The following is a 15,944-nucleotide window of genomic DNA, read 5'->3' as shown; positions in this document are numbered from 1 at the left end:
TATTTTTTTAAATAAAAATGGAATTCTTTTATCCCTGTAAAGATTCAACACAATCTTCAGTTAGTTTTCAAAATAGTATTTTAATATGGGTAAGTGTTTTTGTTTTGGTTCTACTCTACCTTTTTATATTTAAATAGATGTACACACAGTCATTGATATTTAATATTAAACAACTTAATTGTTTAACAATAGCCTGCTCTGACGTTGGGAAATGTTGGTCAATTATCTATAGATTTAATATTGAATACATTTGGATTCAAAAAGGTTGGATATATACACGATGAAGATATTGTACCATTGGCAGGAAATGATACACTTACACCAGCTGGTAAGGGTGTACTCTCTACTGCCGTCGAGGTATATCAGTTCACAAACAGACAAAACACAACCATTACAATCGTACAGCAACGTTCACCCATTATTGCCGGTCACATCAACCGATTCGCCGAAAAACTCAACCAATGGATTAAACAATCGGGATTCTCACAGCTCTTATTCCTGGCCAGTACCAATGCCAACAAAAGAATTGATACTCAATTATTTGGGTATGTTAGCATATTATTAATATTAATGAATAGTTATTAGTTTTTAGTATTAATTATCTTATTGTTGTTTGTTTTTGGAATATATAGAACTCAGATTAGATATGTAGCATCGGATGCTGTTGGTGACAATCAATTTATTGTAGATAGAATAGAGAAACAATGTGGTGTACCACCCATGGAGAGATCGGTTGTTATCGATGGCGATCTCATCGAGCTCAGTGATAGACTCACCGGACTTGGAAGAAGATTGATGACACTCGCAACTCAGGAGAATAGCAAGGGTATTGCAATGGTTGCATTCATACTCTTCTGTTCGGAGGGTGACAACACACAAGATGCCATCGTTATGTCCAATCACGTAGTACAATATACAGAGTTAACAACAGAGACCTCCAATAACAACAACAATACAATCGACTTTAAAATACCATCAAGTTGGAGTCTAATTAAAGATGGTCCATCCATCAACCAAGCTTTATATTTTTAAACTTCAAATTTAATTAAACATTTAAAAAACCCGCCTTTTATTTTCTCAGAAAACAAAGATAAAAAAATCATGATTTTTCGTTTTATTTTTATTCGTTTGATCGTCAACTTGAAGACAATGAAAATGTTAGGGGTAAAATAGTTTGTTGCTTATTATATTATTTTGTTTTTTTTTTAAATATTTTTATATATATATATTTATTATTTATTTTTTTATTATATATTTTTATAAATATGGAAGACAAACAACAAATATATCTAAGTGCAATAGGTATCAATTGCAATGATAAAGAGGCTCTATACCAACTTGCAATGACACTTGATAATAATCAAAAATCAATAGTGCTTCCATCAGGTGAATCAATGATTAAAGAACATCTCTTATTGAAAGTCATCGATATCGATCCAATTTATGCGATGGCTTACTTCAAGCTGGCTGTAATTCTTATAAATGGGAAGCGTTCATCTATTAATCTTCTATCGGGTCAATCATTTACGAAACAACAATTGTTATTGAAAGCAATTGAATGTGATCCGTCGTTTGCCAGTTCATACAATAACCTTGCAACTACACTTTCCAATGGTGAAACGATCACACTTAATAATGGACAAATAATGACAGAACAACAACTATATTTGAAATCAATAGATTGTGATCCAACCAATCCCAATTCATATAATAACCTTGGGCAAACTCTTTCCAGAGGAGAATCAATCACACTTAATAATGGTCAATCAATGACAAAACAACAACTATACTTGAAAGCAATAGAGGGTAATCCAACCAGTTCATCTACATATTATCATAATCTAGGCTTTACGCTTGTCGATGGTGGATCAATCACACTTAATAATGGTCAATCAATGACAAAACAACAACTCTACTTAAAAGCATTAGAAATAAGTCCAAACAATCACTTACTCTATGAATATCTTGCATCAACACTTCTGGGAGATGAAAGTGTTACACTTCCAAATGGACAATCAATGAACAAAAAACAACTCAATCTAAAGACAATATCACTCGATCCAACACACTATAACTCATACAACAATATTGCAAATATGCTAAAGTATACCGAATCTGTTATTTTCCCATCAGGTGAATCATTGACACAGAAACAAATATACGCCAAGATGATTCAAATCAAACCACATTACTTTATTGGCTATTATAATTTGGCATTGTGTATGACGACAAAAGAAACATTTACACTCCACAATAATACGAAAATGACAAGACAACAACTTTTCTGGGAAGCAAACAGATTAGATCAAACAAAAATAAAGATTTTCAGAGACATTGGATTAACTCTATTGAACAACAAACAAAAAATTACTATGCCAAATGGTGAACAAATGTCAAGAAGACAACTACTTCGATTTGCAAGAGAAAGATTTTAATAAAAAATAAAAAAAAAAAAGAACAAATATGTCTTAAATTTATGATTTATTTCTTAAAATGATAATTATTTATCTATTTTTAAATTATCTACTACCTTTTATATCTTTTTAGATATTTTGTTGTTTTTATATTTTTAAACTTTTTTAAAAATCCCAAACTATTACCTTTTATTTTACAAAATTAAGTTGAAAAACAAAACAAAACTGGCTCTATCTTGTAACCTTAAATCGAATAAAATACTCTTGAAATCAATATGAATTATATCCAAAATATTTTATTCATATATAAATCTAGCCATTTCACTTGCCAATGGTGAATCAATCACACTTCATACTGAACAATCAATGACAAAGCAACAGCTTATTATGAAAACAATAGAATTAAATCCAAGTTATCCATATTCATATGTTTACTTTGCATCAACACTTCTAGGAAATGAATATATTTCACTTCCAAATCGACAATCAAAGAACAAAAAACAACTCTATCTTAGAACACTCGATCCAACATACTAAAACTCATACAACAATATTGCAAATATGCTTAATTTTACTGAATCTTTGACAAAGAAACAAATATATGCCAAGATGATTCAAAGTAATGTACACAACTTTATTGGATATTACAATCTGGCATTGTGTATGTCATCAAAAGAAACAATTACACTCCAGAACAATACTAAAATGAAAAAACAACTATTCATGGCAGCAATCAAATTAGATTACACAAAAATAAAGATATAAAAGAGATTGGATTAACTCTATTGAACAACAAAAACATAATTACCCTTCCAAATGGTGAACAACTGTCAACAAGACAACTCCTTCAAATATTAATAAAAGAACTATATCTTTAATTTCATTTATAAACAAAATTATATTTTTTTTTATAAAGAAACATAAATTTTAATACAATATGACCACCATTTTTTTGTAGGGTTAAATAAATGTGGGTAGATTTATTTTCTTTTTGGAATTCAAATACATAAGACATTTCCCCCACATGATTTAGTGGACCGAGTTTTTTCATTTTTTACCAAAACAATTTTTTTGTAAGTTTGATTAAATTTCGTTACTATCAAATTTTTTCTATCTGACCTCACTCCTATGATTTGTTTTGTTTCATTTAAAAAAAAAATTATTTAAAAATATCTTATTTTGTTGTTATAATCTTAGTTTTTTTTTTTTTCTCATATTTTTATTTTTTCAAAACAATTTTTTGGAAACTATCAAATGTATGATCAGATTGTATTTTTTTTATTATTATTTTTTTTCTTAAATCATTGTATGATTTAGTAGATTTCATAAAAAAAAAATTATTTAAAAATAATAGAATTAGATCACACAAACAAATATTGTTGTGTTTTTCATCACCACAATTCAAAATAATTAATATTTATGGTGTGTGTAAATTATTATTAATATATATTTTGTGGTGAAATCATATATTTCAAAGGTTTATATTTAATTTTAATTTCATTTCTATATTTCTAATGCTTGGATTTAAACTTATTCATATATAGAGGGTAAATAGGAATGCCTTTTAAAAAGTACATTGTTGAATATATCTTTGTCAGAAATAAGAGTAACATAGCAATATTATCTCACACAGATTCTAAAGGAAAAAGCTATTACTTCACCACACGATGCGTCAATTGGCATAAAACATCAAACCCACAGGAAAAACTAAAAAAAAACTATAAGTACTTTAATTCTAATCAAAAAAATATTCTTTTTCCAAATGGTAAGATTTGAATACTATCAGTATTTCACAAATGGTGTAATTTAGTTTACTTATAAGTATAAATAATATAGAGCATGGAAATTCATTAGTATTCCTATACCCAACTTCACTCATCATCAAATTTATCAAAAAAATCTTAAGAAAGTTTGAGGATAAAATTGTTTTCAGTTCAGATGAAATCTATGTCTTTGGTGAATTGGCCACTTTTATCGAAGATGATATCAAATATAAAAAAACTATTTTTTCAAAAGATCAGTCGTCTGAATTGGAAATAAAAGTTCATTCGTTGATGTCAAAAATACAAAATCAGAATGATCATATGGAATTATCGGAATCCGATGGCTATTGCAGTGACTCTGATGGAGAATCCGATGGCAATCAATACTCCTAAAGTTAATATCAATAAATTCAATTTTTGTATTAATTTAAAAATATTAAGTATTGGAATCAAATGTAAAATCAAATTTTAACAAAATTAATTAACTTAAATTTAAATATAATGTTATTTAAAAATTGAAATCTCTCAGTAAAACCAAACAAAATGAAACTATAAAACAAGTAAATATATATTTGATAAATTTTCTTTTATTTAAATAGATATTCGTGTCGTATAAAGAATTGTAATTTTATTAAAAATAACTGATATCATGCTAAGAAATATGTTATACATTAATAAATCAATATATAAATACTCATTGTTAAATAATAGATCTATTATCAGTGTTCATAGATATTTTTGTACAACAAATCATAATAATAATAGTATTAATGTTAATATTTTAAAGAATAATCAAAATAATATTGAAAAGTTCTTGTATTTCATTTATATTTTTATAGAACTTATATAAAAGGTAAGAACTTATAATAGATGTTGTTGAAAATGATCATTTATTAGATCGATATTGATATCAATATATTTATTGTCAAAGTTTAAAAAGATTTAAGAGAAATTTAATCAAAACTAGAAAATTATCAATTCTATACTTTTTTAACAATTATTACCCCTATTTGTAACTTAACCCCTTTTTTATTATTTGGTGAGAGTAAATTCGTCATTAATATTTGAAAAGATGATGAGAATTTGATTTTATAAATAAATATATAGATGATATTTTTTTAGTAATATTCCAACATTCAGTTCAAAGTTTTATTTTCAAAATAAAAATTTATTAAAAATATTTTTAAAGGATCGAATCTATTAAATTAAATCTTTGGAATATTAAAAATGATTGTTTTAACTATAAATAGTTAACTTTTTTTTCTATTTCAATATCAAATCAAATTACTTTTAATACTAATTTAATTCATAAATCTAAAAATGACTTTAATTGGTAAATTTAAAAAAACTAGATATCTAAAATAAATATTTATTAATTTTTATACAATTATATATTTATAGCTGCTTTATCTTCAATGGGATCAGTTCAATCAAACAACTCCATCTTCAAGAGTCAAGTTGGTGTAACTGGAACAAGTTCAAGCCAATCATCAAACAAGATTGCACTGATTGTGGATGTTCCAGATGATGTTGCTGTTGCCGTGGATACTTTGAGTGACATTGTCATCCCTAATGTCAACTTTTAAACAGTGTGGCATCCGAATACATGTATTTTGTTGAATATACTATATTACTACCTGTACCATGAACTTTATTAACATCTACTATTTTAATAAAATTAAAATGATCATGTATATTCATGCACCAGCTTTTTTAGGATTCTCGCTATTTTTTTCAAAATGCACACAAAAGCTATGCAAAATTTTTTCATTTTTTTGGGGAGGGATAAAATGAAATTACTCAATTATTGATCAAGTAAAGGATTCTTTTAAAGTTTCATAAATATTATTTTTACAAAAGATCGTTTTTGAAATCAGATAAAATATACATTTTGTTTAATATCCGGATCCTCTAAAATATCTGAATAATTACTATAATTTATTCTTCCAAAGGCTTTAGGGATTGTTAGTTAGAAGATGTTCTTTTGCGTTTAATCCAAAGTAGTATGCATCCTTTTCAGCTTATTGATCCTTGATTTCAGAGGTGAGATAACATGCCAAACCATTATTGATTCTCTCTAGTGCCTTCTCATTGTTTCAAATTCCCATCTCTGAAATGCCTAGATGATATCCGATGGTTTCAATTCATCAGGGAATTTCGATTCCAACATCTTTGACATCTGATATGCTATCTTAAAATGGTCAGCCCGCAATGCACACTGATTGGCTGACCCTATTAAATTGGCATCGCAACGCTCAGGATAGCTATCGAGGAGTTGAATCGCCAAATTCATTGTATTAATGTTGAGGAACACTCCGTAGCAGATCTCCACGCTCTCCCTTTTTGCAAGGTAGACCAACTTTCTCTGATCATCTGTATTGGTATTCCTGATCGTGCTACATGCAATTTCAAATTGTTCAAACACTTCTCTGGATTCTTAAAATGTTCTAGTAGTAATTGAGTTTTGATGAGATGTCGATTCAGTGTGTAGAAACTGTTGGTCTTGATTAGCTGATCACACATTGCCAGGGCATCTTCATATTGACTATTTTCTTTTAACCTTTCGATATCGATAGCCATCTTTTCAGTACACCATTGACCTCTTCGATTTTTATTACCCCAGTTTTGTCAACTTCTTTTACAACTACTGGTTTATCTGAACCACTACTGAAGTTTCTTATACCAAAAGAATTCCTAATTGCATAATTGTTCACAAGTTTACCTCTAAAACCAAACACCACTGAATTTGTTTTTAAGAAACTATTATTTCCTACTTATAGGTTTTTTATTGATTTGCGACTTGAAAGTCATGATCTTTGAGCTAATGTTGTAATAAGTCTATTCATCTATATTATACAAATTTCTCCCCAAGGGAATTGAATAAAATAATGATTATTGGTTAATGAAATCAGTTCGATCATTTCAAAAGTAAGATAGTTATCAAGTCTGTCTAAACATATTGACATTTAAATGAATTTGATATTTTTTTATTTTTATTTTTTTATTTTTTTTTATCAATTTATTTTTTTTTTATATAATTCATTTTTCATTTTATTTATTTGTTTCAAGTGTTTTATTCTAATCTTGTAAAATAACACAATGAATAATAGTCAACAAACATTTACAAGAGATGAATTAATCGAGTTTACTAAAGATCAACTCTTTAAGATCTGTGTAGATAATAAAATAAAAGTGAATAAAAGTAGCAACAAATCATTAATAATAGATCATATCATCAATTTTAAAGAGGAAAAAGATCGTTTACAAAAGAAATTGATCGATGACAATCCTTCGAATCAATTTCATAGAGGTCATGTTGAATATAAACTTCCTGTGATGATCATCACCAAGATACTTCGATATTGTTGGGACCTATCAACTTGGTATCGCCACAGTCCTTTATACTCATATCGAGAAGCATTAAAACTGACATTAATCAACAAGCAATTCTTTGGTGTTGTCAGTCTGATGTATACCAAAGTCAATCTTCGATCACTCTCAAGGTAAGAATGAAAGCGAATCTATCTATATTATTTGTTATATTATTTTTGTTAGACATTCATTCTTTAATGTTATTACTTTTAGATCTTCACCAGTGGCCGAGCAAGTGGATCGACTTACTAGTGTATGGTGTCCAGTTAAACATATCGTTAAATTGATGATCAACACTTACATGTTCGAACAGTTAATGAAACAAAAGTCTGCGCATCTCATTCATGTACTATCGACAATCGAAAAGCTACATATTTATCATGAAAATAATTGCCGACGTTTATCAGCGATCAGTATCAAGGCCTTAGGAATCATTGCCAAACCTCGCTCTCTCTACCTTCGATCTATACTAATGGATACTAAGCAAATGGATGCAATCTGTTTGATTAAATCACTTCGAAAGATAGATATTTATCAGCGTCATAATGATCATTCAGACTATTTCACAGTGTTATGTAAAGGTTTACCATTACTCGAATCACTCAAAACGAATACGCTGGATATCAGTTGTATTCCAAAGTCAAGTCAATCAGCTATTAAAAAGCTTTCATCAGTTTACTTGAATTATACCAATGGTGAAACCTTTGAATTCCCAAATCTCCAAAAGCTAACTGTAGCAAAACACAACCCTCTACTTATCGATAACCTGTTCTTTAAATACTTTTCTCAATCCAACAATATGACATACCTATCGATTCATTTAAATCATAGTTTCAATATTTGGTTACCAATCATAATACAATTAAAGAGTTTAGTCACTCTCGAGGATTCAGAACCTCATAGACAAAAAGATTGCAAAGAATTCAACTCCAAACTTAAAGATGTCATACTACCAGCATCGCTATCTCGAATCATCATTTCCACCATTGCTAAGTTTGTACCAAACAACTATTTGGATGATATTGGATTTCAATATTCCAGACAAAGTAATCATATAGGCACTTACTATAAAATGATTTATAATAAAATAATTTTTTAGTATCTTTATCAGTTTACCACTAAAGAAATTAAAAATTGTATTATTAAGATCTGCAAAGAAAACAAAATCAAGCAAACTTCAAAAGATATTTTGAATTTTTTAAAAAAATAATCATTTTTAAAAAGATCAGAATTAGAAGCACTAGCTTGAAATACAATAACACAATGAATAACAGTCAACAAACATTTACAAGAGATGAATTAATCGAGTTTACTAAAGATAAACTCTTTAAAATCTGTCTAGATAATAATATAAAAGTATCAAAAAGTACAAATAAATCATTAATAATAGATCATATCATCAATTTTAAAGAAGAAAAAGATCGTTTACAAAAGAAATTAATCGATGACAATCCTTCGAATCAGTTTCATAGAGGTCATGTTGAATATAAACTTCCAGTGATGATCATCACCAAGATACTTCAATTAAGTTGGAACATATCAACCTCCGATCGCTATAGTCCTTTATTCTCATACAGAGAAGCATTAAAACTGACATCAATCAACAAGCAATTCTTTGGTGTTGTCAGTAAGTTGTTCAACAAAGTCAATCTTCGATCACTTTTTAGGTAAGAAAAATATATTTTATTTTATTATAAAACATTCTTTAACCTATACCAATTATTTCGTTACTCTTATTACTTTTAGATCTTCAGAAATGGTCGATCATATCGATAGACTTACTAGTGTATGGTGTCCAATTAAACATATCGTTAAATTGATGATCAACACCCACATGTTTGAACATTTAATGAAACAACAGTCTGCTCATCTTACTCATATTCTATCAACAGTCGAAAAGCTACATATTCATCATGAAAAAGGTAGCGGACGTTTATCAATGACCAGCATTCAGTTCTTAGGAATCACGGCCAAACCTCGATCGCTCCACCTCCGCTATATAAATTTAGAATATAAAGAAATGAATGCAATCTGTTCAATTAAATCACTTAGAAAGCTAGAGATTTGGCACAAAAAAGATTGTTCAGACTATTTCGCAGTGTTATGTAAAGGTTTACCATTGCTCGAATCACTCAAATCGCATACTTTTAATATCAGTTGTATTCCAAAGTCAAGTCGCTCAGCAATTAAAAAGCTTTCAGAGGTTTGCTTGTATGAAACCGATGAAACCTTTGAATTCCCAAATCTCCAAATGCTAACTCTCGCAAACTACACCCCAATATCTACCGATACCCAGTTCTCTAGATATTTCTCTCAATCCAACAATATCACATATCTATCGATCTATTTGAATAGTTACGGAACTTTCGATCATTGGATACCAATCATAATACAATTAAAGAGTTTAGTCACTCTCGAGGATTTAGCACGACATAGTCAAAGAGACGGTGTGTTATTCAACTCCAAACTTAAAGATATAATACTACCAGCATCGCTCTCTCGAATCATCATTTCCACCAATGATATCTTTGAAGCAAACAACTATTTGATTGATATTGGATATCAACATTCCCAAGATATTACTCTTTTAGGCTATTACAGAAAAATGATTTTTAATAAAGTTTGTTAAGTGATATTGAGAAACATTATTGTTACCCTGACTAATCTATTTAAGAAGGTCACCACCTGGCTAGAAGTTTTTTTTTTAATTATTCTTTTTTTTTCTTTACTGTAGAAAAGAAATTATTTATTATTAAATAAAAATTTATTAATGTTTTTGGACTACAAATACTCAAATTAGGCTCATCTAGATATATACTACCTAATCAGAAAATCCATTTCAATAATAATGATCTTTTTTTTTAAACAGTTATCTAAATGTTCTTGCTTTTCAAATATTTTATCTTCTAACATTTTTTCTAATAATTTTATTTGTTTTTCTACACGTGCTGTAAATAAATCATTAGAATCATAAAACACTACTGTTGTTGTTGTTGTTGCTATTGGTCTCCAGTGTCCGGTTGTTGTTGTTGATATTGTACTGCAGGTGTTCTTCTTTACACAGAGCGATCTTTAGATGTTCGACTAAGTCTTCTTGGCTCTAAAGTTGAAAGTGTTGGTTCACCTTGATTTTGTTGTTATTACAGCTATATAATGACATTCATAGTGACGGAGCTGTAGAATGACACCCCAACTACTAATTCTTGGGAGTATCGTTCCTTGCTAGGTGAAAAAAAATAAAAATTAAAAGAAAATTTTACCATTCATTAAAAAATTAACAAATAATAATAATTTATAATTAAATTATATAGAATGAACTTTACATCGAGAAATCAATCAAGAAAGAGATCATATCAAAAGTCAAATGAAATATTTGTTTTAGAAGAGCAATCAAAAGATAAAGATAGAATGCCTATCATCATTGAAGATATTGATTTCGATGATCGAAATTCATTGATAAACTTTAATAGAGTTTATCATCTTTATTATCAATGTTTGGAGAATAGAGATGATAAAACGAGTTCAAAATGTTAGGTTCTTTGTTGATTATCACAAATGGAAGTTTTTACATTATATTGATGTTGAAGGTTATTCCAAGTTCATCGTAGATGTATTCTTTGATCCGTCAATCTATGTATTCAACATGTTATCATCTAAATCTGTTAATATTAAATCATTAATCAAAGATATTTCCAATCGAATAACCAATGATATAAGAGTAACTATTAATCAATATTTTATTATATTGTAATCAAATAATTATTACATCTGATCATTGTATTTATACTAATTCTATTTTATTTGTTTCATATGGGTACTATAAAGATTGATAAATCTATTGTAATCAACAATATAAAATTAAGAAACGAAATATTACTATTTTGAATATTGTTATAAACATAGTTGTTATAACTATAGTTATTTAGTGTACTATTCATATTATTGGTCTATTTAATACAAATACATAGATATAAAAATCAATTTAAAATATAACTGTAAATATTAATAGTTTAATGTATTTTTAAATAACAAGTAAATAGATGTAAATATAAAGGTGAAATCACAATAAACACTTAAAAAGGGTGTTATATGTAAAAAGTTATGTATAGCATCTGTATAAACATCAATTTATGTTCAGAAGAAATTTTTAAAAAATGAAATGGTGGTGTCAAGTTTTTTTTTTTTTTTTTGACAACGTTTGTGCGCAAGTCCTACGTGGTAAAAAAATTCCACTTTCCAAAACTGATCATATGCAAATAAACCCAAAAAAAAAAAAAGTTTTTTTGACTCCAAAAGTCCAACGTGGTAAAATGATTTGTGAATTTTTCACCCAAAAAAATGATTAACCTAAAAGTAATTTCTTTCTTTTATCTCACAATCACAATGTCTTTGAATTTAGAATAACTTCACACCCTCAATCAATAAGAAACTATCTAAATCAGACCAAAAATGGAAGAATTAATTCTAGATATTTATCAAAGAGCCTTTGGATATAACTTATAGGCCTACTCTTAATCAAAGAAGCAATGATCACACAACAAATATTCACATATCATTAAAAATAAACAATAAAACAGTGACTGCATATCATCACTGTCACCATCAAATTTCGTTCAAAACACACAACTTGATTTGTATCTCAGCCAAGCCCAAGAATGAGTGTAATCCCTTGCAATTATAGTATAAGCACTGTTGTTGATTGGGATCACACTTCATAGCCCAATCACAAAAAATCAAAACACAGTTTATATAAATACTTTATTAACAAATCTGTTGTGCCAATAATTTTAAAAAAATTTGATTTAAAACACAACATAACAACAAAAAATAAACAAAAAAAAGAGTTTCTCATTCTCAGAGTTGATGTTAACCATAATTATATCATAGACCCCCACAAATTAGGTGAAACATCACAGGTTTTGAGAAAAATGTTTCGTTATATTCTCAAAATATCATCCACACTAATTCTTATTGGATTCTTGTGGTGTTTTGTTTTCTCAAAAAGTATTTAAAATGTGATGATTCAACTTTATATATCAAATTACCCATTAAACAACAACAACACAACTATTATATATTTGTAAAATACATATTCTGTACAAATACAATTATTTTATATCTCTTTTATTACCTCATAAATATCTATAAATCAACTTTTAAAAAATGACATTACCTGAATCTATCCCAGGTTGGTTCCAAATCTCCAACAAAGATGATTTCATGTTCCAACTCACTGAGGCCGATGATAATCAAGTTATATTAGTTTACTTTGGTCAACCAAATTGTATTGCTTGCGATATGGTCAAAGATTTTATGAGTAAGTTACCAGTTAGATACCCAAATGCCTACATGTTCCAAGTTCCATTTGGTTCCCCAGTTACTAAAGATTCTATGTGGGCCAATGATGTCGCAATTTATCCATTCGTCAAGGTCTTCAAGAATTTCTCCAAAGTTCAAAATTGTATGGGTTACGTTACTGGCTCTGGTACTACTATGATCGAAGATTTAGTCAAGAGATACTATGAGTAATTAATAATAATAATAGACTTATCAGAATCACAAATTTATAATAAAATAAACTTTAAAAACCCTTTGACATTATATCATTCACCATAAATATAACATGCAGTCTTATTTATTAATCACTAACACTTAATAGGTTTAATTTCATTTGTGAATTGGTAGATTTAGAAAGATGATTATTATATACTCTATTTGAAAATCTTTTAAGTTATTATAGGTTGACATACTGTTGTTATTTTTTGTTTTTTGTTGTGTTGTTGATTTTATTGTATTTATGTTAATAATCCTGTTGATATAGTTCTGGTTGATTGGTTGCTTTGATTATGTTTCTCTTGAGAATAGAAAACTTCATTATTAAATCCGAGCTTGAGTTCATCAATAAACAGAACTGTTTCTTTTTTTTTTATCAAATCAACTTTTCAAAAATAATAAAAAGAACGACATGTCATAGGTGACAGAACTTTTTTGTCGAGAGTATAAATTCATTCTCTGTTCAGAATAAAGAAAATCAAAAGTAAAGATCATAACAAATTGAGTATGAAGAAGAAGAGTTGAACAACAAGTTTATATTGAATTTTGCATAGGTATCGAAGCAATTCTTTAGAGTTGCATCAAAGATGATTAACGATAATAAATATGTTTGGATATGTCAATGTTGATAATGAATATTCATTAATCAAATCACCACCATTGTTCTTTGATTACGAATCGATCAAGTTCATCAGATACGATGATAGTGCCGAACAAATCACTCAATTCTTTTCAAGAGTTGAATTGTTCCATATTAAATCAGATGAATACGATGTTAAAATCAATGTCTTCTCAAGAAAATACATTAATGTTTCAAATGATGATTCCTATGAAGATTTCTATCGGTATATGATTACATCTGATCTTTACTTCACATACCTACCACCAATGCCAAATCTAAAGAATATCTTTCTGCATGAATACTATGGATACGAAAGAAACTACAGTTCATTTCTATTATCGATCTTTGAGAACACACCGAATGTAGATGGACATGGTATCGAATCATTATATAGGTACAGTATCAACAAAGATTGGAACTCAACTCCAGATTACAGTAACTTGGATTTCTTGCAACCACTGTTATCATTACACTCAAAGACATTGAAATCAGTCACACTTGAATATTATCATTTCTATCGAGAGGATGGACCTGAGTTTCTTTTTAGTTTGAAAGATATGCTTCCAACAATCAAATAATATAATATCTCTACGGAAACTTTGAAAGGTTGAGTTACGCATGTAACGATAATGAAGATCTAGAAGTATATCAATTTTTACTCAATCAATTTATTTTCAACAAATTTAGTCATCATGATGAATAAAATAAAAATGACATTATTTCATATTCAGAGTCACTTTCATCATCGTTATGATGATTATTCGACCAATAAAAATTATATGTTAAATCTGATAAAATATATTTATAAAGTATCTTTATTTGTTTATGATTCATCGAAGTTTATAGTTTTAAATTATTGTTATAATGGCTACGATGGATATAATAGAAGGGTACTGCGATACGAATGTTGGTGTAAAGTGGTTGGTATATATATTCTCGAGAACAGATATCTTGGTTTGATCATCGATCGTCGAAAGCGAAACAAACGACTTTGTTTTGGCTCGGGTGATAATATATTGGGTGTCTTTGAACTGGTTACTAATCTCGAGCAGTTCAACTTCCTTACACATCTACTGGCCATTTGGTAACTGGTAATCGAAGTCGGCTGTTAAATGCACTGGCGGTGAGTCCACACGATTTGCTGTTTGCGGTAGGTCATCGGATCGACGGTGTTTGCAAGACGATCGATAACGCTACCAAACAGGTTGTCCTGAGAGTATCGGGTATCTGGCGGACAGAGGTTTGAAGTATACAGCCGCAGCACTGGCGGATTCCGCTGAGAAAGGATATTTGGCAGTTGTTAAGTTCTTGGTGGAGAGTAAGCATGTAAAGAATGGTCAATAAAAACTAAAAAATATTATTCCAATTTTATTATTTGTTTAAATATTAAGATACATCTATAGTATATTAATTTAAAATGATAAATATCCAAAGTATTCGTTTTGAGTGATTCGAGTAATGGTAAGCCTTTACATAACACTGTGAAATAGTCTGAATGATCATTATGACGCTGATAAATATCTATCTTTCGAAGTGATGTAATCAAACAGATTGCATCCATTTGCTTAGTATCATTTTCAATAATAATGATCTTTTTTTTAAAACAGAGTAGTAGGAATCTGTAATATTATCTAAATGTTCTTGCTTTTCAAAAATTTTATCTTCTAACATTTTTCTAATATTTTTATTTGATTTTCAACTCGTGCTTTAAATAAATCAACAGAATTATATAACACTACTGTTGCTGCTGTTGTTGCTATTGGTCTCTTGCTGTTCGAAGTGTTCGGTTGTTGTTGTTGATAGTGTGGTGTTCTTCTTTACACAGAGCGATCTTGAGATGTTTGACTAAGTCTTCTTGGCTCTAAAGTTGAAAGTGTTAGTTCACCTTGATTTTGTTGTTATAGCACCAGTTTATTGAGGTGTCAAATCTTTATTGTTTATAAATATATTATATATGAGTGAGTTGTCAAGTCATGAATAAATTCTTTTATTTACAAATCAATTTAGAACAGTCATCTAGGGAAATTTCTATTGAATGACGCATAGTAACGGAGCGTAGAAAGAATGCATAGTAACAGAGCTATATAATGACATTCATAGTAACGGGGCTATAGAATGACACCCCAACTACTAATTCTTGGGAGTATCGTTCCTTGCTAGGTGAAAAAAAAATAAAAAGAAAATTTCACCAAGCTTTAAAAAATTAACAAATAATAATAA

General features: G+C 28.6%; 10 protein-coding genes across 10 annotated transcripts; 9 read left to right on the top strand and 1 right to left on the bottom strand.

The window, feature by feature from the left end:
* Positions 1-17: 17 nt before the first annotated feature.
* On the top strand, positions 18-1,032 carry psmG2 (PAC2 family protein; the record flags this gene model as incomplete). The annotated part of the gene is made up of 3 exons (XM_020574291.1): positions 18-89; positions 193-545; positions 633-1,032. 3 exons carry the CDS (start codon positions 18-20, stop codon positions 1,030-1,032), a joined length of 825 nt encoding a protein of 274 aa, XP_020436363.1.
* Positions 1,033-1,265: 233 nt separating this feature from the next.
* On the top strand, positions 1,266-2,435 carry PPL_03323 (uncharacterized protein; the record flags this gene model as incomplete). Its single annotated transcript, XM_020574290.1, has 1 exon — positions 1,266-2,435. The coding sequence occupies one exon, from the start codon at positions 1,266-1,268 to the stop codon at positions 2,433-2,435; it is 1,170 nt and encodes a 389-aa protein (XP_020436362.1).
* Positions 2,436-3,036: 601 nt separating this feature from the next.
* PPL_03322 (uncharacterized protein) lies at positions 3,037-4,570 on the top strand (the record flags this gene model as incomplete). Its single annotated transcript, XM_020574289.1, has 3 exons — positions 3,037-3,075; positions 4,048-4,093; positions 4,251-4,570. 3 exons carry the CDS (start codon positions 3,037-3,039, stop codon positions 4,568-4,570), a joined length of 405 nt encoding a protein of 134 aa, XP_020436361.1.
* A 927-nt stretch (positions 4,571-5,497) lies between these two features.
* Positions 5,498-5,763, top strand: PPL_03321 (uncharacterized protein; the record flags this gene model as incomplete). The annotated part of the gene is made up of 2 exons (XM_020574288.1): positions 5,498-5,510; positions 5,579-5,763. The coding sequence occupies 2 exons, from the start codon at positions 5,498-5,500 to the stop codon at positions 5,761-5,763; spliced, it is 198 nt and encodes a 65-aa protein (XP_020436360.1).
* A 533-nt stretch (positions 5,764-6,296) lies between these two features.
* Positions 6,297-6,470, bottom strand: PPL_03320 (uncharacterized protein; the record flags this gene model as incomplete). Its single annotated transcript, XM_020574287.1, has 1 exon — positions 6,297-6,470. One exon carries the CDS (start codon positions 6,468-6,470, stop codon positions 6,297-6,299), a length of 174 nt encoding a protein of 57 aa, XP_020436359.1.
* An 806-nt stretch (positions 6,471-7,276) lies between these two features.
* Positions 7,277-8,742, top strand: PPL_03319 (uncharacterized protein; the record flags this gene model as incomplete). The annotated part of the gene is made up of 3 exons (XM_020574286.1): positions 7,277-7,680; positions 7,733-8,542; positions 8,649-8,742. 3 exons carry the CDS (start codon positions 7,277-7,279, stop codon positions 8,740-8,742), a joined length of 1,308 nt encoding a protein of 435 aa, XP_020436358.1.
* Positions 8,743-8,812: 70 nt separating this feature from the next.
* On the top strand, positions 8,813-10,523 carry PPL_03318 (uncharacterized protein; the record flags this gene model as incomplete). Its single annotated transcript, XM_020574285.1, has 3 exons — positions 8,813-9,156; positions 9,296-10,169; positions 10,419-10,523. 3 exons carry the CDS (start codon positions 8,813-8,815, stop codon positions 10,521-10,523), a joined length of 1,323 nt encoding a protein of 440 aa, XP_020436357.1.
* A 179-nt stretch (positions 10,524-10,702) lies between these two features.
* PPL_03317 (uncharacterized protein) lies at positions 10,703-11,083 on the top strand (the record flags this gene model as incomplete). Its single annotated transcript, XM_020574284.1, has 2 exons — positions 10,703-10,725; positions 10,861-11,083. 2 exons carry the CDS (start codon positions 10,703-10,705, stop codon positions 11,081-11,083), a joined length of 246 nt encoding a protein of 81 aa, XP_020436356.1.
* Positions 11,084-12,712: 1,629 nt separating this feature from the next.
* Positions 12,713-13,119, top strand: PPL_03316 (uncharacterized protein; the record flags this gene model as incomplete). Its single annotated transcript, XM_020574283.1, has 2 exons — positions 12,713-13,074; positions 13,095-13,119. 2 exons carry the CDS (start codon positions 12,713-12,715, stop codon positions 13,117-13,119), a joined length of 387 nt encoding a protein of 128 aa, XP_020436355.1.
* A 589-nt stretch (positions 13,120-13,708) lies between these two features.
* Positions 13,709-15,068, top strand: PPL_03315 (uncharacterized protein; the record flags this gene model as incomplete). The annotated part of the gene is made up of 3 exons (XM_020574282.1): positions 13,709-14,270; positions 14,535-14,648; positions 14,980-15,068. 3 exons carry the CDS (start codon positions 13,709-13,711, stop codon positions 15,066-15,068), a joined length of 765 nt encoding a protein of 254 aa, XP_020436354.1.
* Positions 15,069-15,944: the final 876 nt, after the last annotated feature.

Source organism: Heterostelium album (assembly GCF_000004825.1).
Source record: "Heterostelium album PN500 unplaced genomic scaffold PPL_scaffold3, whole genome shotgun sequence".
Lineage (NCBI taxonomy): Eukaryota > Evosea > Eumycetozoa > Acytosteliales > Acytosteliaceae > Heterostelium > Heterostelium album.
This window is presented reverse-complemented; position numbering and strand designations above follow the sequence as displayed.